The 27,498-nt window shown below is 46.5% G+C and overlaps 1 protein-coding gene across 1 annotated transcript; it reads left to right on the forward strand.

The window, feature by feature from the left end:
* The first annotated feature begins 1,598 nt into the window (after positions 1–1,598).
* Positions 1,599–26,061, forward strand: LURAP1 (leucine rich adaptor protein 1). The gene is made up of 2 exons (XM_050801963.1): positions 1,599–2,379; positions 18,001–26,061. The coding sequence occupies exons 1-2, from the start codon at positions 2,182–2,184 to the stop codon at positions 18,520–18,522; spliced, it is 720 nt and encodes a 239-aa protein (XP_050657920.1). The 5' UTR covers positions 1,599–2,181; the 3' UTR covers positions 18,523–26,061.
* Positions 26,062–27,498: the final 1,437 nt, after the last annotated feature.

A 27,498-nucleotide genomic window follows, 5' to 3' on the forward strand; every position in this document is an offset into this window, starting at 1 on the left:
ACTTAAAATTATAAAGGTAGGCCAGGCATGGTAGCTCATGCCTGTAATCCCAGCACTTTGGGAGGCTGAGGTGGGAGAATTGCTTGAGGCCAGGAGTTGAAGACCAGGCTGGCAACATAGCGAGACTCTATCTACATAATTTAAAAAAAATTAATTACAAAGGTAACCATTAGATGAACTAAAAAGAGTGATAGAAATATGTAGTGCCAGGCCAGGCGCAGTGGCTCACGCTTGTAATCCCAGCACTTTGGGAAGCCGAGGCAGGCAGATCACGAGGTCAAGAGTTCAAGACCAGCCTGACCAACATGGTGAAACCCCCCCCATCTCTGCTAAAAATACAAAAATTAGTTGGGCATGGTGGCACGTGCCTGTAATCCCTGCTACTCAGGAGGCTGAAGCAGGAGAATCGCTTGAACCCGGGAGGGGAGGTTGCAGTGAGTCAAGATTGTGCCACTGCACCCCAGCCTGGGTGACAAAAAAAAAAAAAAAAAAAAAAGAGAGAAATAAATAGTGCCAGTAGGGGAAACGAACTACAGAGTGTGAGTTAAACCCATATATCCATATTTATCTGAATATGATAATAAACAGCAGTTGAATGTTTAAAATTGAGAAGCAGTGTGGCTGGGCATGGTGGCATACTCCTGTAGTCACAGTTGCTTGGCAGGCAGGAGGATTGCTTGAGCCCAGGAGTTGAGTCCAGCCTGGGCAACACAGGAAGACTCTGTCTCTAAGAAAGAAAAAAAAAAAAGGAGTGGTAGGATTTACAATAAGAAAATATTTACTCCTACCCTACCCTTTCACACCTCTAGGCCCACTCCCAGTTGGCAATCACTTTTAGTTAACTCTAAACAATAACATTACGGGTATGAACACCAAAAAAAACAAAAAACAAAAAATCCCCCAAAAACTAAAAGTTCCTTTTTGCCAATTGGGAGTGGGCCTAGAGGTGTGAAAGGGTAGGGCAGGGGTAACTATCTTCTCATTGTAAATCCTTCTGCAACCACGGGCTGGAATTACTTGAATTAAAAGCCTACACAAACCAAAGTTTTCATGACTGTTCATTACCTGTTAAATAAAACCCAAACATCTCAGAACCATCTTCTGTAACCTTGTTATCAAAGTGTGGTCCCTTATTACTTGAAGCGTGGACCAGCAGCATGGCCATGACCTGGGAGCTTATTAGAAATGCAGGATCTTGGCGGGGCCCAGTGGCTCACACCTGTAATCCCAGTACTTTGGGAAGCCGAGACAGGCAGATCACTTGAGGTCTGGAGTTCAAGACCAGCCTGGCCAACATGGTGAAACCCCGTCTCTACTAAAAATACAAAAATATTAGCTGGGCGTGGCGGTGCATGCCTGTAATCCCAGCTACTCAGGAGGCAGAGGCAGGAGAATCGCTGGAACCGGGGAAGGCAGTGGTTTGCAGTGAGCCGAGATCGTGCCACTGCACTCCATCCTGGGCAACAGAGCAAGACTCTGTCTCAAAAAAAAAAAAAAAAAAAAAAAAAAAAAGGCAGGATCTCAGGCCCCACCCCGATTTACAAAATCAGAACTGCATTTTAATACGATCCGCAGATAATTCATATGCACAGTCAAGTTTAAGGAGGAGGATCTTGCTTGTAAGCTCAATGTGGACCTCTTCAGCTTCAATACTGGTTGCCCCTTTCTACTCCGTTAGTCTGAATTCTAGCCCCTGGGGTGTTGTGTGTGTGTCTGACTAAAATCCAGCCATCGTTTTAGACCCAATTCCTCTGCTCCAGGAAGACTTCCAAGCCTTCTGCAGCTCTCTGTTACCACTGTTCCTTAAACTCCCACATCTCTGACTGAAGCTGCTTAGACTTCATTCTGCAAACATGTATTGGGCGCCTGCTGTGTGCCTGGCTGGATTCAGTGCCAAGGTGGGGCGAAGGCGCTGAGGTCTCCGAGTGCTCTTTCAGGTCCAACTCCAGAACCGCCCAGCCCCACGCAATCCAGGGCCGGAGGTTGTGTGCGCAGCACTCGAATATACCCACGGACAGTGCTGCGCGGCTTTTCTGAGTGTTACGGCACCCTCCTGCCGCCCGCGCGGCGCTCGGGCGGGGACCCACCGGTTTTGCTCCGCTTTAGCAGCGGCGAAGGGAGGACCCCCGCGAGCCGGTCCCTGGCGTCCGGTTGCCCAGCCCTTTTCAGGCTTGGGCCCGCATGGAGGGAACCGTGGAGTCCCAGACGCCTGACCTGCGGGATGTGGAGGGTAAGGTGGGCAGGAAGACCCCTGAAGGGCTGCTCCGTGGGCTGCGAGGCGAGTGTGACCTAGGAACCTCTGGCGCCCTGCTGCTCCCAGGGACGCCTAGCACCGGCCACGACTTGGGGGACAAGATCATGGCGCTGAAGATGGAGCTGGTGAGTGCAGACTCCATGGGCCAAGGGGACGAGTCCCCAGTTTAGGGCCAGGAGGGACGAACTCATGCTCTCAGAGTTAAGCTGGAGAGGAGGTAGTTAAAACTCTCCACCTAACTGCTCAGAATCCCTCCCAGATCAATCCGTAAACGCTGGGGTGGAGATGGAGTGACATCCATTAATTGTCCCCCAAGAGTGAGTGGGGGTGTTGCTAGGTCCTGAGGAATTGGGGTGGGAGCCGTGGGTTTTGGAAGTTATTCCTGCCAAATAATTGGGAGGAGAGAGATGAGGACTGGGAAGTACTGAGAACCCAACGCAGCACAAATTCCCCCCGCCCGTATGGGCCACCTATTCCCCCCCAGTCCCCGTTGTAAGGCAACCGGTTTTTTCTCCTTCTGCTAACCGGGAAAGGGTTTAGTTCCTGTGAGGCCCGCAGTGTTCAGCACAGAAAAGATGTGGGTAAAGGGGCCTATCTGCTGTAAACTGTCTGGACCAGGGGCACTGAAAACCTTCTCCATTTCCTCTACATCCCCCAGCCCTACTTAAAATAATGGAAAGTTCCTAGACCCATAGCAGGAACAGAGAGTAACAGCACCATTGGTGCTGATTCCCTCACCTCAGACTCAGTCTCCTCCCACCCAATCTCCCAGGTAAACTGGATATTTGGATCTCATCTGCACATTCTTGGGGAGAAGAGGAAACAGCAACCTTCCCCTTTCTCTGTTGCTGCTGGTCTAGATTCAGAGCCAAAAGGGCAGCCAAGGCCCTGGCAGGTTCCTCAGGGCCCTGATTCCGGTGAAGTGGGTGATTTACACCTGCCACTACTTTGCAGCCAGTTCTGGGGAACTGAGGAATTGCTATCAGCTTCCTGGCTTACAACCAGGAGCCCACAGTGAATATGTCAGCTAATAAGTCTTTCTGGACCCCCACTGTGTGCGCAGCCTGTGCCAAGCTGGTCTGTGAAGGAGCAGGGGAAGGAAGTCATGGGGGCTCTTAGACCAGCCAGGGCTCTAATGCCTGAGCTGAGAGACTGGGAAGAGAGTCTGGTGGGTGGAGCAGCCAGGAAAGGCCCTCTGGGAGAAGGACTTGAATGCCAAGTGTGCACTTGGCCTTGAAGGTTGGAGGTGAGTGCCAAATTCTCCAGAGCAAGGCTGTGACTGTCCCCACCTAAGCAGGGGTTTGCCTTTGTCTCGCTGTACAAACTTTAGCTCAAGGCCTAGTAAGAGCCTACCTAGACTTTCTAGTTGCTTTGAAAACTTTCACCCAGCACATGTGCCAGGCAGCTTGCTGAGCACTTTACTTGATACTCTCTTCATCTCCACAGTAACCATGTTAAGTAAGTGATATTTTATAGATGAAGAAACTGAGGCACAGGGTGGGCATGGTGGCTCACGCCTGTAATCCCAGCACTTTGGGAGGCTGAGGCAGGCAGATCACTTGAGCCCAGGAGTTTGAGACCAGCCTGGGCAACAAAGCAAGACTCTGTCTCTGCAAAAATTAGATGGGTGTTGTGGTGCATGCCTGTAGTCCCAGCTACTCTGGAGGCAGAGGCAGGGGGATCACTTGAGCCCAGGAAGAGGAGGTTGCAGTGAGCTGAAATCGCACCACTGCACTCCAGACTGGGTGACAGAGCTCAGAGCTAGACCCTGTCTCAAAAAAAGAGAGGGAAGGAGGGAAGGAAGGGAAGAAGGGAGGAAGGGAGGGAGGGAGGATAAAAGAAAAGAGAAAAGAAAACAGAGGCACAGGGAGTTTAATAACTGCCCAAGATCACACAAAAAGCACGGCCATGATTTGAACCCAGATCATCTGACTGCACTTTGCATGTTTACCTTTGAGACCTGCTTTGTGCCAGATAGTCTAAACACATTTTATGTCATTGAAATGAGAAAACTGGTCATCATTTCTCCCATCTTACAGATAAAACATGCTTGCAGATTCTGAACTCACATAGGGAGTCAGTGGAAGAGCCACGCCTAGTCTCTCTGGCTCTCTTTTCTGCCTTGGTGGAAACGATCTGTAAACTTTAAGGGGCTGCATTTAACTTTTGATTTTGTCTCTCTGTATTCTTGACCCTGCTTGCCTGGGGCCTGAGGCTGCCCGAGAAAGGGCACAAGGAAGGGAGCCTTCTGGGGCCAGAACGAGGAGAGATCCCCATCCTATTTTTCTCCCTCCTCAGGACAGGATGTTATTAATATTAATCTCTTCCTGTGCTCTGCCCTGCCTACTGGGTTGCACCCAGGAAGGACAAGCAGTGGGGCAAGGGGTTTCCCTTGGGGCTAATGAAGGCAGGACTGGTTCAAGCCCTCTAAGGACTGTCCTTCAATTGTTCCTCTCCCAGCTTTCCTTGCACAAAGCGGGGAGGCCTACCCTTGAGGCCAAGGTCAGTCCGCCTCTAGGCCTCATCCCTCCTGCTTTCTTCCTCTACCCACCATTCAAAGGTTGAGTGAACAAGCCAGACTGGGATATGTGGGAATGGGAAACAGTGGCAACCTCTTCTTAGTTCTCCCACCCAAAGAACTGTTGCTATGACAACCCACCTCCACAGAGGCAGTTTGAGAAGAAGCTTTAGGCGAGGAAGAAGGCACGGGTTCAAGTCTTGGCTCTGCTTCTGAAACGTTTTGTGGTCTTGAGCAGTACTCTCTCTCTCTCCTGGCCTCAGTTTTTCTTCCTCTTGGTGGAGGGAGTAGAGGGAGATGGGGACTGTGGAACCAGATGATCGTAAGAACCTTTGTAGTAACAATATTCTGATAGTCCCTGCTCTAGGAGCTCCAACTAGGATTTCCAGGCTTTTACCCCAGGGCCTGATTTGGATTGAGCAATGAGGAAACCATACAGAACCCCAGCGCTGGGCAGAGTCTGATATGTAGATGTTAAGGAGAGGAGTAGGGAGCCTGAATCTCCTTGGAAAGAGAATTGGGTTTGGAGTTGCCTCTGAGGCTGCCTCTCTCCTGAGCTGTTTATCCTATACTCTATTTTCTTCAAGAGATGGTGTGAAAAGAGTGTTTCTTTTTCTGGCAAGAAAGCCTTGCTTTCTTCTATTCTGGGAGTGATGCTGTCACAGTCAGGGAATCCCACTGTCACAGGATTATAGAATCTGCTCTCAGATTCATTTCCCAGCAACACAGTACAACCCAGACCCCTGAATCCTGGGAACCATCAAAGGGGTCAAGGATAGTAAAGGCAAGAGAATCACAGAACTGAATGTGACCTCCTTAGCCCTAGGCCGAGCACCAGAAATGGATTGAGCAGGATCTGCTCTCAGGGAGCTCACAGTCTGGTTAGGGAAGGAGAGAGACGGAAGAACATTTCTAGTACAGGATGATAAGAGATGGTAGAACCCAGGAAGGGCCTCCTGGAAGAGTCTTGACGGTAGAGTGATGCGGTTGGGTTTGTGCTCTGGAAAGGCGACTTCAGACTGGAAGGAGGCACAGGCCGTTTCCTCTGCTTGACATGCTTCTCTCTACCTCTTTGTCTGGCTGAGTCCTTTTTTTTTTTTTTTTTTTTTTTGACACAGGGTTTCACTCCCATCATCCAGGCTGGAATGCAGTGGCACAATGTCGGTTCACTGCAACCTCTGCCTTCCAAGCTCAAGCAATTCTCCTGCCTCAACCTCCTGAGTAGCTGGGACTATGGGCATGTGCCACCACACCCAGCTAACTTTTGTATTTTTAGTAGAGACGGGATTTTGCCATGTTGGCCAGGCTACTTTCGAAGCCCTGACCTCAAGTGATTTCTGCCTCAGCCGCCCAAAGTGCTGGGATTACAGGTGTGAGCCACTGCGCCCATCCTAGCTGAGTCCTTCTTAACCTTCAGTTTTCGGCTCATGTCCCTTATCCTAGGAAGCATTTCCTGACCCGGTTAGGTTATGGCCCTCTAGGTGTCTACAGTCCTATGTGTAGCAGTTGTTTCCCCTAGCATTTGCCACACTGAACTTTTCATTTTAAAATTATTTATTTATTTGTTTGGTTTGACATGGAGTTTCATTCTTGGCGTCCAGGCTGGAGTGCAATGGCGTGATCTCGGCTCACTGCAACTTCCGCCTCCTGGGTTCAAGTGAGTCTCCTGCCTCAGCCTCCCGAGTGGCTGTGATTACAGGCACCTGCCTACCTAATTTTTGTATTTTTAGTAGAGATGGGGTTAGACCATGTTGGCCAGGCTGGTCTTGAACTCCTGACCTCAAGTGATCCACCTGCCTCGGCCTCCCAAAGTGCTGGGATTACAGGTGTGAGCCACCACGCCAGCCTTATTTATTTTTATGTTTATTATTATTATTTTTTTGATCCAGAGTCTTGCTCTGTCGCCCAGGCTGGCATACAGTGGTGTGATCTCAGCTCACTGCAAGCTCCGCCTCCTAGGTTCACGCCATTCTCCTGCCTCAGCCTCCTGAGTAGCTGGGACTACAGGCGCCCGCCACCACACCTGGCTAATTTTTTGTGTTTTTAGTAGAGACGGGGTTTCACCCTGTTAGCCAGGATGATCTCGATCTCCTGACCTCGTGATCCGCCCGCCTCAGCCTCCCAAAGTGCTGGGATTACAGGCGTGAGCCACCGTGCCCAGCCCTTATTTATTTTTTTAATAGAGACAGGATCTTCCTATGTTGCCCAGACCAGTCTCAAACTCCTGACCTCAAGCAGTCCATTTGTGTCAGCCTCCCAAAGTGCTGGGATTGCAGGCTGAGCCAGAATGCCCAACCAACCACATTGAATTTTAAGTGCTTGCTTCGTTGTCTTATCTTACCCACTAGATTACGAACCCTCTGAAGGTAAGAAATGATGCCTTTTCTTTCTTCATCGAACATAGTGCCACACCTATAAAAAACAATAAATATTGGTTCCATAACAGAATGGATTAATTCCATCTCCAGGAAGGGCAAGGAAGACTTCCTCTAGGAGGTGGCATTTGTGCTGGGGCTTGAGGAATGAATAAAATCAGTGGGAATTCCAGTTCAAGATACCAGATTGAGGGCTGGGCACGGTGGCTCATGCCTATAATCCCAGCACTTTGGGAGGCTGAGGCAGGCGGATCACCTGAGGTCAGGAGTTTGAGACCAGCCTGACCAACATGGTGAAACCCCATATTAAAACCCCATACTAAAAATACAAAAATTTGCTGGGTGTGGTGGCGCGTCTATAATCCTAGCTACTTGGGAAGCTGAGGCAGGAAAATCGCTTGAACCCTGGAGGCAGAGGTTGAAGTGAGCCAAGATCGCGCCACTGCACTCCAGCCTGGACAACTGTGCAAAACTCTATCTTGAAAAGAAAAAAATAAATAAATAAAATAAATAAAAGGCACGAAGCCCTTTTGACAATGAGAATAAGAGACAAGGTAATAGGAACAAAATTTTGGAAGCTGAAATGCAGAAGGAAGAGTGGTAACTAACTCAGACCTAAAAAATGCTCAGTCCCAAGCCAGCAGTGGAGAAAACTGAAAAGCAACACTTTTTTTTCTTTTTTTGGGGGGGAGAGGATAGAGTTTTGCTCTTGTTGCCCAGGCTGGAGTGCAATGGCATGATCTTGGCTCACCGCAACCTCCATCTCCTAGATTCAAGCAATTCTCCTGCCTCAGCCTCCCGAGTAGCTGGAATTACGGGCATGTGACACCATGCCCAGCTAATTTTGTATTTTTCGTAGAGATGAGGTTTCTCCATGTTGGTCAGGCTAGTCTTGAACTCCCAACCTCAGGTGATTCATCTGCCTCAGCCTCTGAAAGTGCTGGGATTACAGACATGAGCCACTGCACCCTGCCAAAGCAACACATTTTATACTGAAAAACCCTTAAAGGTCTTAGGGGTTGGAAGCACTAGGTATTTCTGGAACTGGGGGCACAACTGGGGCTGAAAACAAAAGGGCTTGTTGAATGTTTAAAAGTCATATTCTAAGATCCCCTCCCTAACTGTGCAACCAGGTGCCAGCTACTTCTTTGTCTAGCAGAAGACTGGAGATGTAAGTTTTGTTGTTGTTGTTTTCTTTTCTTTTTCTTTCTTTTTTTTTTTTTTTTTTTTTTTTTTTTTTGAGATGGAGTCTCGCTCTGCTGCCCAGGCTAGAGTGCAGTGGCGCAATCTCAGCTCACTGCAGCCTCAGCCTCCTGAGTAGCTGGGATTACATGCATCCTCCACCACACAGCTAATTTTTGTATTTTTAGTAGAGACGGGGTTTTGCCATGTTGGCCAGACTGGTCTTGAACTCCTGACTTCAGGTAACCCACCTGCCTCAGCCTCCCAAAGTGCTGGGATTACAGGCATGAGCCACTGCGCCCAGCTGTAGATGTAAATTTTGGAAAGAAGAAGGAAGGGAGGGATGGAGGGAGGCAGAAAGGAAGGAAAGGAGGGAGAGGAAAACAGCAGGACAAGTGTTTTTAGTATGAGGAGCTTTGTTTAATGTATTTAGTTTGGTCATGGACTAGGACAGTTGTTTTCACTGTTCATATATTTGTCTCCAGGATGAAATAATTGAAGATAATCTCCTTTATCAGGTTATTAATAGTCTGTACAGTCTGTGATATCTCAGTTATTTATGTTCATCTCCCCTTATTGAGACTGCAAGCTTCTATTAAGCAGGGACAATTTCTCCATTATCTTGTAATTGTTAGCAAATCCATGAACCCAATAGTCATTTGCTTAATTGAATTAGAGTTGTGATATTCTTACAAAAAACACAATTTCAGGTATAAATTTTGTTGTATGCTTTTGCCATAGTGTTTAGAAAACCCTAAACTGTGTGGGTTTTTTTCACTTAATACAACACAACAATAATCATTAATAAAGAAGACCCCAAAATATGTGAGGATTTCTTCCCACCAGCACGCAAGCAATCAGATCTGCAGCAGACACCAGCTGGGTGTCTACTTATTTAATTTCAACTCTGTCTACCTGGAGACAGTGTCACATCTCACAGGTTGAGGGCTCAGTCCCCAAGACTGTCCCCCTCTTCAGACACTAGTCGTTAAGTCTAGGCCTCCTGACCTTCTGACCGACCAGCTTCAAATTGGGGTTCCTATGACTCCCTCCTTGGGTTTGATTGATTTGCTGGAGTGGCTCACAGAACTCAAGGAAACACATTTACTGGTTTATTATAAGGATATTACAAAGGATATAGATGAAGAGATGCATGGGGCAAGGCATACGGGAAGCGGTGCGGAACTTCTGTGCTCTCCCTGGGTGCACCACCCTCCAGAAACCTCCATCTGTTCAGCTACTTGGAAGCTCCCTGAATCCTGTCCTTGGGGACCTTTTTTTATTTTTTGAGACAAGGTCTGGTTCTGTTGCCCAGGCTGGAGTACAATGGCACAATCACGGCTCACTACAGCCTATACTTCTCTGGTTCAATCAATCCTCCCACTTCAGCCTCCTAAGTAGCTAGGACTGCAGGTGTGCAATACCACACTCAGCTAATTTTTTTTGTTTGTTTTTTGGTAGAGACAGGGTTTCCCTATGTTGCCCAGGCTGGTCTCGAACTCCTGGGATCAAGCGATCCTCCCACCTCAGTCCCCTAGAGTGTTGGGATTATAGGCTTAAGCCACTGTGCCTGGTCCTTTGGGCCTTTTAAAGAGACTTTATTGGTTGTCCACGATTGAAACATGGACAACCATATCAAAATGTAATTGAACAAAAAGAGTCTGATCTAAATCCAGCAAAGCCTGTCTGTTTAGATTCTTATTGGCCTCTCTCTGTGGCATTCCTTCCTCCAGGGTGTGAGTCAGGACCCTCTCTGGAATGGGGGTCTTATGACCCACAATCAGATTGGAGTTCTACTCTGGGAAGGTGAGAGGAGAGCAGGAGAAGGTCAGAAAGAGACTCTGTTTCCTGAAGCCTACTTCTGAGTGCCCCAGCATTATAACAAAAACTGTAACAATGGCTATGGGACTCATGAGCCAGAAACTGAATGAAAACCTGAACACACACACACACACACACACACACACACACACACACACACACATCACATGTAGCAAATAAGTCGACCATATTAATATGTAGAGCCAAATAGCCTACCATGTATTGATTTACAGTATTATACTTGTCAGATGGTATGCTATTCATGTTAATATGTTCCTTCGATGTCTCATGACATACCTTTAGAGAGTACCTCATATTATAATAAAGAAATGAAGGTTTAAAGAAATAAATTGGCCGGGCGCGGTGGCTCAAGCCTGTAATCCCAGCACTTTGGGAGGCCGAGACGGGCGAATCACAAGGTCAGGAGATCGAGACCAGCCTGGCTAAATACGGTGAAACCCCGTCTCTACTAAAAAATACAAAAAACTAGCCGGGTGAGGTGGCGGGCGCCTGTAGTCCCAGCTACTCGGGAGGCTGAGGCAGGAGAATGGCATAGACCCGGGAGGCGGAGCTTGCAGTGAACTGAGATGCGGCCACTGCACTCCAGCCTGGGCGACAGAGCGAGACTCCGTCTCAAAAAAAAAAAAAAAAAAAAAAAAAAGAAATAAATTTTAGGCTTGGTGCAGTGGCTCACACCTGTAATCCCAGCACTTTGGGAGGCCGAGGCGGGCGGATCATGAGGTCAGGAGATCGAGACTGTGCTAGCTAACACGGTGAAACCCTGTTTCTACGAAAAATACAAAAAATTAGCCGGGCGTGGCGGTGGGTGCCTGTAGTCCCAGCTACTCGGGAGGCTGAGGCAGGAGAATGGCGTGAACCTAGGAGGCGGAGCTTGCCGTGAGCCAAGAGGGCGCCACTGCATTCCAGCCTGGGCAACAGAGCAAGACTCTGTCTCAAAAAATAAATAAATAAAATAAATAAATGAATAAATAAATTTTTATTTCATATGGCTCATTAATGGCAAAACTGGAACTCAAATCTAGGTCCATTTAATTCCAGTGCCTAATTTTCTCAATGTACGAATATATATGTATATATTTTTTGAGACGGAGTCTTGTTCTGTTGCCTGTGCTGGAGTGCAGTGGCGTGACCTTGGCTCACCACAGCCTCTGTCTCCTGGGTTCAAGCGATTCTCCTGCCTCAGCCTCCTGAGTAGGCTTCAGGCGTGCACCACAATAGCCAATTTTTGTATTTTTATTAGAGACAGGGTTTCACCGTGTTGGCCAGGCTGGTCTCAAATTCCTGACCTCAGGTGATACACCGGCCTCGACTTCCCAAAGTGTTGGGGTTACAGGAGTGAGCTACTGCGCCGGGCCTCAATGTACAAATATTAATACTTGGTTTTACTCTGGTTTATCATAGATGTGAATAAAGCAGTTATTTCCTGAATAATTCAATAAACATTTTTCAAATACAAAGAAATATTTATTGTGTGTGTGTGACCTGCGGGATCTGACCTGTATATGTAAATACACATACACACATAATGATGTTTTGGTCAATGTCAGACCACATATAAAATATAAACATCCATGTAAATTTTTTTTTTTTGAGTCAGAGTCTCGCTCTGTCACCCAAGCTGGAGTACAGTGGCGCCATCTCAGCTCACTGTAACCTCTGCCTCCCGGGTTCAAGTGATTCTCCTGACTCAGCCTCCTGAGTAGCTGGGATTACAGGCGAGAGCCACCATGCCCGGCTAATTTTTAAAATTTTTTTCTTTTTTTTTTGAGACGGAGTCTTGCTCCGTCGCCCAGGCTGGAGTGCAGTGGCGCGATCCCAGCTCACTGCAAGCTCCGCCTCCCGAATTCACACCATTCTCCTGCCTCAGCCTCCTGAGTAGCTAGGACTACAGGTGCCTGCCACTACGCCCGGCTAAATTTTTTTTTGGTAATTTTTAGTAGAGACGGGGTATCACCGTGTTAGCCAGGATGGTCTCAATCTCCTGATCTCTAGTGATCTGTCCTCCTCTGCTTCCCAAAGTGCTGGGATTACCATATAAACATTTTGATCAATGATAGACTACATATGTCAAATAAACATTTATCATGTGTGTGTATATATGCACATATATGTATAAAACATTTATTGTGTGTGTATATAAGTGTGTACACACATATATACACATATTTATATGATGTTTCAGTCAATGATGAACAGCATATGCCATAGTGATTTCATAAGATTATAATGCAGCACATACACAAATATGATACATGGCACTTGATATTGGCATAGCATATCAAGTAGGGATTGATGCTCAGTAATTGTGCTGGGACATTTTGTTTTCCATATTTTAAAAAGTATATAAATTTTTAAAAATATCTAGTTTGTGCATTTACACTCTCATGTTTGCACAGCAGTAAAACCTCCTAATGGTGCATTTCTCTAAGTATATCTCTGTTGTTAAGTGACGAATCACTTTATATATATATAGAATAGAACAGAAGGTCTGTAGATTAAAAGACACTGAGCATAGTTGAAGACAAGAGGGACTAAATAAAAATATACTAAATATGGCCAGGCACAATGGCTTACGCCTGTAATCACAGCACTTTGGGAGGCTGAGGTGAGGAGTTCGAGCCCAGGAGTTTGAGGCTACACTGAGCTATGATCACGCCACTGCACTCCAGCCTGGACAACCTAGAGAGACTTTGTCTCTACAAAAACTTTTAAAAGTACTAAATATCATGAAATACCTCTCCAAGCCTTTACCCCTACTTGACTCCTAAGATACTGGCAGCCTTGCTTACATTATACTCTCTAGAGTGGTATAATATGGGGAATATGATTAACTCAAGAGAAAATAAAAAAAGATACAGATTTTAGACCTACAGTTAAACAGCCCAATCAGATCATCCTGTAGTGAGGCTCAGATTTGGCAAGCTTCATACATACACGGTTTCTAGTCATTGCAGAGATCCACTCTGAAGTGTGAGCAGCAGTTAAAGATCATAGACATCTGACTCTCTATATAGACCTAAATAAATAGGAAAAGGCAACTTGAGGCCAGGCATGGTGGCTCAGGCCTGCAATCCCAATACTTTGGAAGGCCGAGGCGGGCTGATCACTTAAGACCAGAAGTTTGAGACCAGCCTGACCAACATGGTGAAACCCCATCTCTACTGAAAATACAAAAATTAGCTGGTCGTGGTAGTGGGCACCTGTAATCCCAGCTATTCAGGAGGTTGAGGCACGAGAATTGCTTGAACCCAGGAGGTAGAGGTTGCAGTGAGCCGAGATTGTGCCACTGCACTCCAGCCTGGGTGACAGAATGAGACTCTGTCTCAAAAAAAAAAAAAAAAAGAAAAGAGGAGTTGATAAAGTTGAAATATTTCAGAAACTAGAGCAAATACAGAAAGAGATGTGGCCGGGTGCGGTGGCTCACGCCTGTAATCCCAGCACTTTGTGAGGCCGAGGCAGGTGGATCACGAGGTCAGGAGATTGAGATCATCCTGGCTAACACGGTGAAACCCCGTCTCTACCAAAAATACAAAAAATTAGCTGGGCGCGATGGCTGGCGCCTGTAGTCCCAGCTACTTGGGAGGCTGAGGCAGGAGAATGGCGTGAAACCCGGGAGGCAGAGCTTGCAGTGAGCCATGATGGTGCCACTGCACTCCAGCCTGGGAGACAGAGCGAAACTCTGTCTAAAAAAAAAAAAAAAAAAAAAAAAATAGAGGATCAGTTCAGGACACCCTCTATCCAAGTAATAGGATTCCCAGAAAGAACAGAAAAATACTGGAGGATAATCATCAAAGAAATAATTTTTTAAAATCTCCCAGAACTGAAGGACGTCAGTTTCCAGATTGAAAAGGCCCATCAAGTGGCTAACTCAATAGATGAAAAGAACCCACACCATGGCAAATTGCTGTAAAAACAGAACCCTGGGAACAAAGAGAAGATCCTAAGAGCTTCCTGCAAGAATGGGAAAAGGGTCACATACAAAGAAGCAGGGATTGGAATGGCATTAGATTTTTAAAGGCTAACATTGAACATTGAAAGACATGGAGGCTGGGTGCCATGGCACATGCCTATAATCCCAACACTCTGGGAGGCTGAGGTGGGCAGATCCCTTGAGCTCAGGAGTTTGAGACCAGCCTGGGCAATATAGTGAGACCCCATCTACAAAAAAAAAAAAAATTAAAAAATTAGGCAGGTGTAGGTACGTGCCTGTAGTCCAGCTACTCAGGAGGCTGAGGCAGGAGGGTTGCTTGAGCCCAGGGGATCAAGGCTGTAGTGAGCCATGATTGTGCCACTGCACTCCAGCCTGGGCTACAGAGTAAGACCCTGTCTCAAAAATAAATAAGACAATGGAGCAATGCCTTAACTCCTGAGGAAGAATTATTTTCAACCTGGAATTCTATATCCAGCCAAAGTATCAACAGTGTGAGGAAAGATTAATAACTTTTTAAAAATAATTTCAACTTTTACTTTATTTTATTTGAGAGAAATCTTATTCTGTCACCCAGGCTGGGTGACATCATGGATCACTGCAGCCTTGACCCCCTAGTCTCAAGCAATCCTCTCACCTCAGCCTCCCAAGTAGCTGGGTCTACAGGCACGTACCACCATACCTGACTAATTTTTAAATTTTTTGTAGAGACAGTGTCTCTCTCTGTTACCTAGGCTGGTCTCAAACTCCTAGACTCAAGTGATCCTCCTGTGTTGGCCTCCCCAAGTGCTGGAATTACAGGCAAGAGGCACCATGCCCAGCCCAACTTTTATTTTAGATTCGGAGGCGGGTTCCTGCTCAGGTTTGTTACATGGGTATATCACATGATATTGAGATTTGGGATACTGTTGAACCCATCACCCAGGAAGTGATTATAGTACCCACAATTAATTTTTCAATCCTTGCCCCCACCTCTCTCCCTCCTCCAATAGTCCCCAGTGTCTATCGTTAACCATATTTATGTTCGTGTATCCAATGTTTAGCTCCCATTTATAAGTTAGAACATGGAGTATTTGATTTTCTGCTCCTGCATTAATTCACTTATGATTATAGCCTCCAGTTGCATATATATTGCTGCAAAGGGCATGATTTCATTATTTCTTATGGGTGTGTAATAACATTTTAAAACATGCACAGCTTCAGTAAATTTACCTCTTATGCCAACTTTCTCAGGATGCTACTAGAGGGAGAGAACCATTCATCCAAATGAAGGAGTAAATGAAAAAAGAAGATATGGAATCTAAGAAACAAGGGATCCAGCTAAGGAAAGAGGCAAAGGAATTCCCAAGATAATAATGAAGGGAGATCCCTGGAGGGCAATTTTGCAGCAATGACAGATAGAAGCAGAGCAGAGGGCTCCTTAAGAGATGCCTCTCAGAAGATAGAATAGATAGAACATGTGATGCGTTCGAAAGCCTGCATAGGGAAATTGAGACAATTGAGGGAGTGTTTGAGGTTGACTTACTGATAACTACATAGCAAACTAGGCAATATAATAATAATAATTGTAAGGATAAAATGTCGTAAGAAATAAACAGTAACTATAGTAAACTACATGGCTTAGCTGTGAAGAGCATTTCCAAATCCTAATAAACACTGAGTAATTTTATTACCTATTAGGAGGATGGAAGATGGGAAGGGTATCTGTATGGCAGGGGAGTGGGGAGTGGGATGAAAGTTAAATCCTGGCTGGGCATGGTGGCTCACACCTTGTAATCCCGGCACTTTGGGAGACCATGGTGGGCAGATTATTTGAGGTCAGGAGTTTGAGACCAGCCTGGCTAACATGGTGACACCCTTTCTCTACCAAAAATACAAAAATTAGCCAGGCGTGGTAGCTCATGCCTGTAATCCCAGCTACTCAGCAGGCTGAGGCAAGATAATCGCTTGAACCCTGGAGGCGGAGGTTGCAGTGAGCTAAGATTGTGCCACTGCATTCCAGCCTGGGCAACAAGAGAGAAACTCTGTCTCAAAAAAGAAAAAAAAGAAAGTTAAATCCTTAATCTTACATAGTGTGGGAAATCAATAGAAAATGCCTAAAATTTAAATACCAAGAAATAGCAATATAAGCATGTTATATGGAGATTAGGAGGTAAATACCAAAATAAACAGCTAAATAAATAATTATAGTTGTTTCTGGGAAGTAGGACCAGGATGGGAGAACTATTCATGTTCATAATCTTGTGGAACTGTTTGCCTCTTTAATCTCTGTGCATCTGTTACTTTGATTAGAAATAAAACTGGGCTGGATGTGGTGGCTCACACCTATAATCCCAGCACTTTGGGATACTGAGGTGGAAGAATTGCTTTGAGCCTAGGAGTTTGAGACCAACCTGGGCAACAAGGTGAGACTTTGTCTCTACAAAAAGTAAAATTAGCCAGGTGTGGTGCACGCCTGTGGTCTCAGCTCCTTGAGACTGAGGTGGGAAAATCGCTTGAGACCAGGAGATGGAGGCTATAGTGAGCCCTGATTGTACCACTGCACTCTAGCCTGAGTGACAGAATAAGACCCTGTCTCAAAAAATAATAATAAAAGTAAAACTAAATAAAACTAGTTTTAAAAAGTCATTTGTGGCAGCACCTTGGGTTCACAGAGCAGAATGCTAGAGGCGAAGCTATAGAGATGGGCAAGAGCCACGTGTTTCAGGCTTTTGAATGCCAGCTGCTAAGATGTTTAGATTTCATTCTCTAAGAGCAGGGCAGAGTTCCCTGCTATTGTAGATGTTAGGATTCGGCACTCTCTAAGGGCAGTGCAATGCCCATAAAGGCTCTTGAACAGGGAGAGACAGGTTCAGACTTGTGCTTAGGGAAGGTAACAGTGCATCTGAGCTGGAACGGACCCTTGAGATTACCCTGTAAGTCAAATTTACTTCCAGTACAGACAGGTAGACTGGTGTGTACAGGGGAGAAGGCCTGAATGCCCGGCCAGTGGGATTCTGATCATTCTAAGCTCTGGCCAACCCTTTCCCCTCTCGGCGGCTGCTACCAATGCCCTGAAGAGACTAGGGAACTAGGTTACCTCTCTTTATTCCCCAGCTCCTGCCTCCTTTTGGCCCAATCTACTTCCTGATTAACACCCTATCTGGCTATTCTTTGTTTCTATGTCTTTCTGGTGAATCTGAGCAGGCTCAATAGTCAGTACCCTGTGGCTGGGCATGGTGGCTTATGCTTATAATCCCAGCAGTTTGGGAGGCTGAGGCAGGCAAATCACGTAAGGTCAAGAGTTTGAGACCAGCCTGACCAACATGGTGAAATCCGTCTCTACTAAAAATACAAAATTAGCTGGGCATGGTGGTGCATGCCTGTAATCCCAGCTAACTGGGAGGCTGAGGCAGGAGAATCGCTTGAACCCAGGAGGCGGAGGTTGCAGTGAGTTGAGATCATGCCATTGCACTCCATCCTGGACAACAAGAGCGAAACTCCATCTCAAAAAAAAAAAAAAAAAAAAAAAAAAAGAAAGGTACCCTAAATATGAAGTTCAAAGCTTAGTAGAACTGGATTTTAATACTTAACATTTACTGAGACCTTCCTCTGTGCTAGGTACTGTGCTGAATACTTAATAGACAGCATTTCAGAATCCTCACAGCTACCCTGTGAGGTAAGTGATTTAATCCTGTTTTGCAAAGAGTCTGAGGCTCAAAGAAGATATGGCTAATCAGTGGTAGAGCTGAAATGTTAGGCAGCAGTCTGTCTGCTTCTGAAGCCCACACTGCAAGCCGTTATAATTCCATCCGTCTTAAAGTGAAACGTAGTTGGCTGAACCACAAGGTAGTGGCCTGTAGAAATGCTGGGGAAACCCACGCCCCAGAACTGGTACTAATTCCTTCTCCCACTCCCCCAGGCTTACCTGCGAGCCATCGATGTGAAGATCCTGCAGCAGCTGATGACCTTGAATGAGGGCATCGAGGCAGTGCGCTGGCTGTTAGAGGAGCGGGGCACGTTGACCAGTCATTGCAGCAGCCTCACCAGCAGTCAATATAGCCTGACAGGCGGGAGCCCAGGCCGCTCAAGGCGAGGCAGCTGGGACAGCCTGCCAGACACCAGCACCACAGACCGGCTGGACAGTGTCTCTATTGGCAGCTACCTGGACACAGTGGCCCCCAGCGAGCTGGATGAACAGGGCCCACCTGGGGTTCCACGTTCCGAGATGGACTGGGCAAAAGTTATAGCTGGTGGAGAGAGGGCCAGGACTGAGGTGGATGCGACAGCCACCAGGCTAGGGAGCTTGAGGGCTGTGTGGAAGCCCCCAGGGGAGAGGCTTCAAGGTGGACCACCTGAGTCACCAGAGGATGAGAGTGCCAAGCTGGGCTTCGAGGCCCACTGGTTCTGGGAGCAGTGCCAGGATGATGTGACCTTCTTGTAACAACTTTTCCACCCTTTTGTAATCCTGTGGCTCTTTTATCCGTTAGCTGTGGTCTCCCCTAAAATTGATTCTCCCTCAGTCTGAGACTAGGAAGAGGCTGCACTGAAATCAGTTACCATAGAAACCTGGCTCATTTCTCTGGTCCCTAGGGAGTCTCTGCCTTTATCCGTCAATTATTGGGTCCCTAGAGCTAGCTTGCTTGCTCTTTCTTTCTTTCTTCCTTTCTTCTTTCTTTTTTTTTTTCTTTTTTTGGGACAGGGTCTTATGCTGTCACCCAAGCTGGAGAGCAGTGGCATGATCACAGCTCACTGCAGCCTTGACCTCCGGGGCTCAAGCAATCCTCCTATCTCAGCCTCCCCCATAGTTAGGACCACAGGCATCCACCACCATGCCCGGCTAATTCAAAAAAATTTTTTTGTAGAGATAGGGTTTCCCTGTGTTGCCCAGGCTGGTCTCAAACTCATGGGCTCAAGGGATCCTCCTGCCTCAGCCTCCCAAAGTGCTGGGATTGTGCCCAGCCCCTAGAGATATTTCTACAGAGATATTGACTCTAAAGGATTGACCTATGGCTTTTGGTGTGAAGTATCTCTCACTGCTCGCCCCAGCTAAGTAAGGGTTTAAGGAATTTAGGACTCCCTGGAGTTAACAGATGAAGAGATGGGGGTATAATTACTTCACCCAAAGTCTAGAAGCCTTGACCCTTCTCTTGGCCAAGATGGAGGATTGAGGAGGGACATGGACCTTCAGGACTAACCCTCTATGGATTGGCCCTCCCAGAAGCGTTTGGGCTGGTAGACCCACCCCTTCCTACCTGCTGAGTGATGTCATTTCCTGCCAGGATGGGTAGTCGTTTGTACGGGTCCTTGGATGGTGGTAGGTCATATAGGAGTATCTGAGCCCCTGCTGCTAAGTGAGATCATATTATTTATCGTCCATGCCATTACTTCTTGTGAACAGGAACATGTCACCCCTCCTGGCAGGAAAGCTGCTCATTGTCATGTTTGTGCTTCTTTTCAGAAGGTTCTTACTTTTTAAATAGAGTGTTCTCATTTTATCCTAGGGGATCTCACTTCCTCTGTGGCTCCATCCCTGCATCCCTGTCTGGGCCAGCACTCCTGACTCTGCTTTTAGGGAAAGAAGCTTTCAGGGGCCTCCATTTATTGCTCTCAAGTTTGTTTGGCTTACCCTGCCACGGTCCCCTGTCTTACCCTGTCCCTGTGTTGCCCCCATTCCTGTATTCCATTTTTCTGTTTTGTTTTGTTCTTTTTTTGAGACAGGGTGACAAGGTCTGCCTCTGTTGCCCAGGCTGGAGTGCAGTAGTGCTCACAGCAGGCTCGACCTCCTGGACTCAAATGATCCTCCTTCCTTAGCCTCCCAAGGAGCTAAGACTACAGGCATGCATCACCATGCCTGGCTAATTTTTGTATTTTTTTCCAGAGACAGGGTTTCACCATGTTGCCTAGAGTGGACTTGAACTCCTGGGCTCAAGCAGTCCTTCCGCTTCAGCCTTTTAAAGTACTGAGATTACAGGCATGAGCTGCTGTGTCTGGCCCTATTCCTGTATTCTGACTCCGTATCTCCCTGCCAGGAGGTTCAGTTTCTGTGTGTCCGTGCCTTTTCAGTTTCTCCAGGCCTTTTATATGCAGATTAGTCCTGGCCTCTCTGCCTGTGTTGATGGAGCCAGGGAGAGAGAAGCTCAAGGTCTCAGAGCTCTGGGGGTGTACCAGAATCTTGGATGGTGGAGGTGTCATCCTCTCTGACTTTGTGACTGCCCTTCCCCCACCCTGTCCCCAGCCTTCCACCATTTGGTCACAAGGATGCCTGCCTGAGGTCGGGACACAAGGAATCTCCTTGTCTGGGCTACAGCGTGGGGGCGTGGCAGGGAAAGACAGAAGCTCTTTGGTTCCTGGGCCCCATCCTGGAAAGGGAGAGGGAGCAAGGGAAAGGCCTGTTTACTTCCTCCCTTAGAGCAAGCCCTGACTCCTGGAACCTGAGGAGGGAGCAGAGTCTGGGTCTCTGAACCTGGGTCCCAGAGCCCTACCGAATTACAAATTACATCATAGAAGAAATTCAGGGAAGTTGCCAACCTGGGGCTCAGAGAAGGGACGGTCCCAGAGAGGGGGACAAGAGCTGTGGCTGGTGTCAGAGAATGAATTCTTAGAGATTAACCCTTTAAACTCTGGGTAACTGCTCCATATGTTAGTCCCTGCCTTTCCTGGGCCTTGAAACTGGGATGCTAGAGGGAAAAAAAGGGAAAAAGATGTCAGATGACTTTGACTGTTCACTGCGTCCTCCTGCAAAAGAGGCATCCTCCTCAAATCCTGGAATAACTCCTGCCATTTCTCTATTTTGTATTCTGTGTTGGGGAAGGGAAGGAAGCCAAATTGATCATCTCTGCTTCCCTAAATTCCTCAAGTCTTGTTTTGAAACTCCCACCCCGGTCCTTCTGGAGCAATATTCAGTCCATGGCTTGTCCCTAAATACCCTCTCTTCCCCTACCACCCCCTCAAATGATTGAAATCTCTAAAGTATATTATCGGCCTCTTCCACTGCTCACAAGACCTCTCCATACCTCTCATATGGTCTTGGGACTCCTGGCTTCCCCTCAGACTGGGAATTCAAATCTCCTATTCCAGTCCCTGCTCTGTTGTCATTTTGTAGTGTGCCCTCAGTTAATTACCCTTCCTGTTTGTGTGTGTGTGTGTGTGGTTTTGTTTTGCTTTGTTTTGTTTTGAGATGGAGTCTCGCTCTGTCATCCAGGCCGGAGTGCAGTGACGTGATCTCGGCTCACTGCAACCTCTGCCTTCCGGGTTCAAGCAATTCTCCTGTCTCAGCCTCCTACATGGCTGATATTACAGACGTGCACCACCATGCCTGGCTAATTTTTGTATTTTTAGTAGAGACGGGGTTTTGCCATGTTGACCAGGTTGGTCTTGAACTCCTGATCTCAAGTGATCCACCCATCTCAGCCTTCAGAAGTGCTGGGATTACAGGTGTGAGCCACCTGCCTGGCCTGTTTTTTTATTTTTAAGACAGGGTCTCACTGTCACCCAGGCGGGAGTTCAGTGGTGCGATCTCAGGTCACTGCAGCCTGCGCCTACTGGGCTGAAGTGATCCTCCTTATCCTCCTAAGTAGCTGCAACTACAGGCACGCTTCACCGTGCCTGGGTTACTTTTTGTATTTTTTCTAGAGACAGTTTTGTCATGTTGCCTAGGCTGATCTCAAACTCCTGGGCTCAAACAATCCTCCCACCTCAGCGTCCCAAAGTGCTGGGATTACAGGCCTGAGCCACCATGCCTGGCCTTTATGTCTTCTTTTTTCTCTTCAGCAACATATTCATGGAATCATACCCTTCTTGGAAGCCATTGTATAGTATTCCCGTTTGAGGTTCACTTGTTCAGGCTACACACTTATGAGCTGAAGAGGTTGCCCGCCCTCTTGTGGCCATTGTGCACCACTGCTGGAGTTGCTGGATGGAACCTCCAAGCTCAAATAAAACATGGCCTTCTCAGTGCGCAGAAAGGCTAGTGAGTCAGACCTAGAGAGGGCATAGACTTGCCCAGCATCACCCATTGTAAACTTGTGGCGACACCCAGGTCAGAAAACCCAGATCACAAGCCCACATGCCCACAGCTCCATCACTTGGCCAACTATTCCCAGTCAACACCACTGAAGCCCAAAGGGACTGAAAGCAATTTTGCCCCTGTTAAAATGTTTGCGTTCTCATCCCTTCCTAAAGAGGCAGCTTAGTCTTTAGAGGAAGAGCTGCAGGCTCTGAGGAAAGAAAACTCTGGGTCTGGACCAGGTGAAGGGGTGAAGGATGCACTAGTCTGGATCACAGATAGGAGGAAAAATCAGTCCTGGACCCACCATTTTCCTGGGAAGGACATCATAGGAACAGAGCTCAGCATTTCAGACCTGGGGGTTAGAAGCAGAGGTGGGGGTGGGGCGCTGTGAAATTAGGAAACTTAGATGGGTCTTGCAGAAATAGGTGTGGCTCCACAGGTCAGGGAATTACAGGTCAATTGGATAGGCACCTGAGAGTGTTGTGGGGCTGGAAAGCTGGGGTGAGTGAGGCTGCCTGGGTATTCCACTTAGGTCTAGGCATCCTGGCTGAATACCTTAGATTTCAGTTCACCACCAGAGAAGCCCGGAAACTCCAGTAAACACATATCTTTGGTCCCTTCTACCTGCCTCTAGATTGGCTGGTTGAGGCTCAGCTTCTCTCTAACTAGACTTCTGGCTTATAGGGTGCAGCCGCTTGGGAGCGCAAAGAAGGAGAAGGTAAGAAAAAGGAGAGAAATGCAGAGAGAGGAGAGGATGAGATGACGGTGTGGAAAATATCGGAGGGTGCGTACTGCCCTCAAGTGCACTGGGGGCTTTTGTCCAGGATCAGAGTAAAGACAAAGACGAGGCTGCTCATGGAAGCTGCAGAAACAGCGCCTGTGGGAATAGGGTGTGAGATACGAGACCATGGGAGTGGGCAATGTAAAGACCTGCATTTATTTATTTTATTTATTTTTTTATTTTGAGACAGGGTCTTACTCTGTCGCCCAGACTGGAGCGCAGTGGCACGATCTCGGCTCACCGCAACCTCCGCCTACCAGGCTCAAGTGATTCTCCTGCCTCAGCCTCCTGAGTAGCTGGGACTACAGGCGCACGCCACTACCACCCAGCTAATTTTTGTATTTCTAGTAGAGATGGGGTTTCACCATGTTGGTGAGGCTGGTCTCGAACTCCTAACCTCAAGTGATCCACCCGCCTCAGTCTCCCAAAGTGCTAGGATTACAGGCTTGAGCCACCATGCCCAGCCAAGGCCTGCATTTAGGATGGAGGCATTGAGGTTGAGCACTGAGCTAACTGGAAGCTCAGTGACAGCTTCAGTGAGAAATGCTTGACAGTTATAGCAGACACAAGCTCACTGTGTGTATGGTGCCAGGCACACACTGGGTGTTCAGTGACACCTGTTCAGTGACTGGAAGAATGAATATGTGTAAGCCCACAAGGAGATGTGACTTAAAAAAAAACTTGGTCATTTACAAATTAGGTAATTGAAAATATTTTTAAATTGACTTTTTAGCAATCCTATAAACAGTGCGTTGTTAACAATAGTGTTACTTAGAAATTTGCTCAAGGTCAGTTAAGTAACAAAAGAGCTATAATAACCTAGATCAACCTGACTGCAGGGGCTTCCAGGAAGTCTTCTCTGATTCCCTACCCATGCCACACACTCATTTAGACCCTACTCTCCTAGGAGAACAGATTAGTGCTGCCCAGAAGCTGGGGCAGGACATTAGTTTCTTACTGTCACTGTAATGAATTACCACAAAGTGGCTTAAAAAACAAAATTATTATGTTACAGTTCAGAAGTCCGAAATCAGCTTCACCAGGCTAAAGTCAAAGTGTTGACAGGTCTACACTCCTTCCGTGGGCTCCAGGGGAGAATGTTTCCTCGCCTTTTCCAGCTTCTAGATGCTGCTTGCAGTGCTTGATTCGTGGTTCTTTTACCATCTTCAAAGCCAGCAGCAGAGCATCTTCTCTTCTCTCTAACCTCTGTTTCCATCCCTACATCTCTCTAATTCTACTGCCTCCCACTTGTAAGGATTACATTGGGTCTACTGGGATAATCCAGTATCATCTTCTCGTGGCAAGATCCTTAATTAAATCCTGTCTTCAAAGTCCCTTTTACCATTTAACACAAAATGTTCAAAGGTTAAGCAGGTGGTGGTGCGTGTCTGTAGTCCCAGCTACTCGGTGCTGAAGCTGGAGGAACACTTGAGCCCAGGAGTTCAGGCCAGCCTGGGCAACATAGTGAGACCCCTTGTCTTACAAGAAAATTTATATTTATCCACAGGTCCTGGGGATTAGGAATTGGCCATCTTTGGGAGAGGAGCTATTATTTAGCCTGACACAGGCAGGGTGGAAAGTGAGCAGGAGGATGCACCCAGGCCCAGAATGAACCTCTGTGCTTTGTCCAGCCTCGCCTAGCCTGGAATGAGAGGTGGTACCAAGGCAGAGGTGGCAGGTCCAGACCCCATGTTTAGAGAATGTCAAGTGCCTCCTGTACCATAACCACCAAGGAGAGCCAAAGGTGAAAATTAGGCTTGGGAGAAAGTCTCAGTTTAGGAATCTTTTTAGACCTGAGACCTTCCTGGTAACCATAGTGGAGGATTCCTCGACACTGTCTCCTCTCCGGAACCATTCTGTGCTCCTATTCCCCAAGGCTGAAGATAATTATATTCCCAGTGAGCTAACCTGGGTTCTCTCTGGAAAGGGCAGATTAGATAGATTAGTTGTCTTCTTTTTAAATTGTTATTTGTAATTCTTTAATAGTTACACCATGCTTCTCATAGCATAGTGAATTCCATCACCAGGCCCCTTTCTTACTTTATTTTCTTTTTTACTTTATTTTCTTTTTTAAAAACATTTTAAGCTGGGTGCAGTGGCTCATGCCTGTAATCCCAGCACTTTGGGAGGTCGAGGCAGGTGGATCACGAGCTCAGGAGTTCAAGACCAGCCTGACCAATATGGTGAAACCCCGTCTCTACTAAAAATACAAAAATTAGCTGGGCATGGTGGCGCACGCCTGTAGTCCCAGCTACTCAGGAGGCTAAGGCAGGAGAATGGCTTGAACCCAGAAGGCAGAGGTTGCAGTGAACCGAACGTGCCACTGCACTCCAGCCTGGGCAACAGAGCGAGACTCTGTGTCAAAAAAATAATTTTTTTTTTTTTAAGAGACTGGGTCTCACTGTCACCCAGGCTGGAGTACAATGATGCGATCTTGGCTCACTATAACTTTGACCTCCTAGGCTCAAGCAGTCCTCCCACATCAGCCTTCTGAGTAGGACTACAGGTGCACACAAGCATGTCCAGCTAATTAAAATTTTTTTTTCGTAGAGATGGGGTCTCACTGTGTTGCCCAGCCTGGTCTTGAACTCCTGGCCTTCAGAAGTCCTCCTGCATCAACCTCCCATATTGCTGGGATTACAGGTGTGAGCCACCATGCCTGGCTTCTTCTTTTGATCCCTCCTCCCTATTCTCATTCCTCTCCCTGTGTCAGTATATGTTTGGATATGTATGTATCTTTGAAAATATATGTAATTATGTGCCTATATGTTTTAATATATATAAATGGTATACTTTTATGGTAAGCCAACTTCTGTAATGAATTGCTCCCATATTTCAGTGATTTAACACCACAGATTTATTTTTCACTTATTCTACATGGCACGGGTGTTTCTGGTTGGACAGCTCTCCTCCACTGTCCACTCCAGCTCCCAGGCTTCTTTTGTTTTCAGATGGTGATAGCCTCATCCCAGCATCATAAAGTTTCCTGTCAACTTTTCACCAAGTTGTTTTACTATCCATTGATTATTGTTTTATGAATTGCTTATTTCACTGGGGATTACAGAATGGTGATTTTCTAAGGCTATTAATTTTTCCTCATTTATTAGTTCTAATTCTGTACCAAAAACCTTTTTTCACATCCTCTAGGACCATTTGATTACTCTGAAATAAAGTTCATACCAAAACGGCAAGATAAATGCTTAAATCTTTTGCCTTATCATTTTCAAAGTAGTTATGTCCTAACAATTTCCAATGGTGTTCAATGATTTTTTTTGTTTCACTCTCTTTTTAAATGATCTCAAACAACCTGTAGTTCTTATACATTTAATGTTGTTTAATCATTTGCCATTATTTTTTGCTTTACATTATATAAAGTATCAAGCATATACAAAAGTAGAGAAAATCGTGTAATGATTTCCCAGGGACCTATCACTCAGCTTCAATAATTATCAATTTACGGCCAATCTTGGTCGATTTATTCCCTCAACTACTTGCCCCCTAACCAAGATTCTTTTGAAGCAAAACCGATATCATACCAATTTACTCTGTAAATGTTTTAGCATGTATCTCTAAAAGACAAGGATTTTTATTACCATTATTGCACCTAAAAAGTTAATAAATTATCAGTATAATAAAATATAGTCGGTGTTTAATTTTCCCATAGACTTCATTTTTAAAAGTTTTGGTACCAGGGTTATGCTGGCCTCCTAAAAAGAGTGAAGTAGTGTTTCCTCCTCCTTTGCTTTATCTTTATGTAGGGTAGGTAGTAGTATTTAGTATTTGACATAATTTACTTAGTAAAATCATCTGGGCCTAGAGTTTTCTTTATGGGGACGTTTTTTGTTTTTTTGAGGCAGGATCTCACACTGATGCCCAAGCTGGAGTGCAGTGACACGATCATGGCTCACTGCAGCCTTGACCTCCCCAGGCTCAGGTGATCCCCCGACCTCAGCTTCCTGAGTAGCTGGGACTACAGGTGTGCTACCATGCCTGGCTAATTTTTGTACTTTTTTTGTAGAGCCAGGGTTTTGCCACGTGGCCCAGACTGGTATGAGGATGTTTTTGATAACAGGTTCCTTTAGTAGATATAAGGCTATTTAGACTTTTACTTTCATTTTGAGTTAGTTTTGGTAAGTTGTTTTTTTTTCTCCAAAACATTTGTCTATTTTATCTAAATTGTCAATGTTATTGGCATAATGTTGTTCATAACATTTCCGGCCAGGTGTGGTGGCTTATGCCTGTAATCCCAAAACTTTGGGAGGCCGAGGCAGGAGGATCTTTTGAGCTCAGGAGTTCAAGACCAGCGAGGGCAACAGAGTGAGACCTCATTCTTACAAAAAATCAAAAAATTAAGCCGGACATGGTTGCTCATGCCTGTAATCCCAGCACTTTGGGAGGCCAAGGTGGGCAAATCACAAGGTCAAGAGATCGAGACCATCCTGGCCAACAGAGTGAAACCCCGTCTCTACTAAAAATACAAAAATTAGCTGGGCGTGGTGGCGTGTGCCTGTAGTCCCAGCTACTCAGGAGGCTGAGGCAGGAGAATCTTTTGAACCCAGGAGGTGGAGGTTGCAGTGAGCCGGGATCTCGCCACTGCACTCCAGCCTGGCGATAGAGCCAGACTTCGT

The sequence above is a fragment of the Macaca thibetana genome, chromosome 1 (genome assembly GCF_024542745.1).
Source record: "Macaca thibetana thibetana isolate TM-01 chromosome 1, ASM2454274v1, whole genome shotgun sequence".
NCBI classification, from domain to species: Eukaryota; Metazoa; Chordata; class Mammalia; order Primates; family Cercopithecidae; genus Macaca; species Macaca thibetana.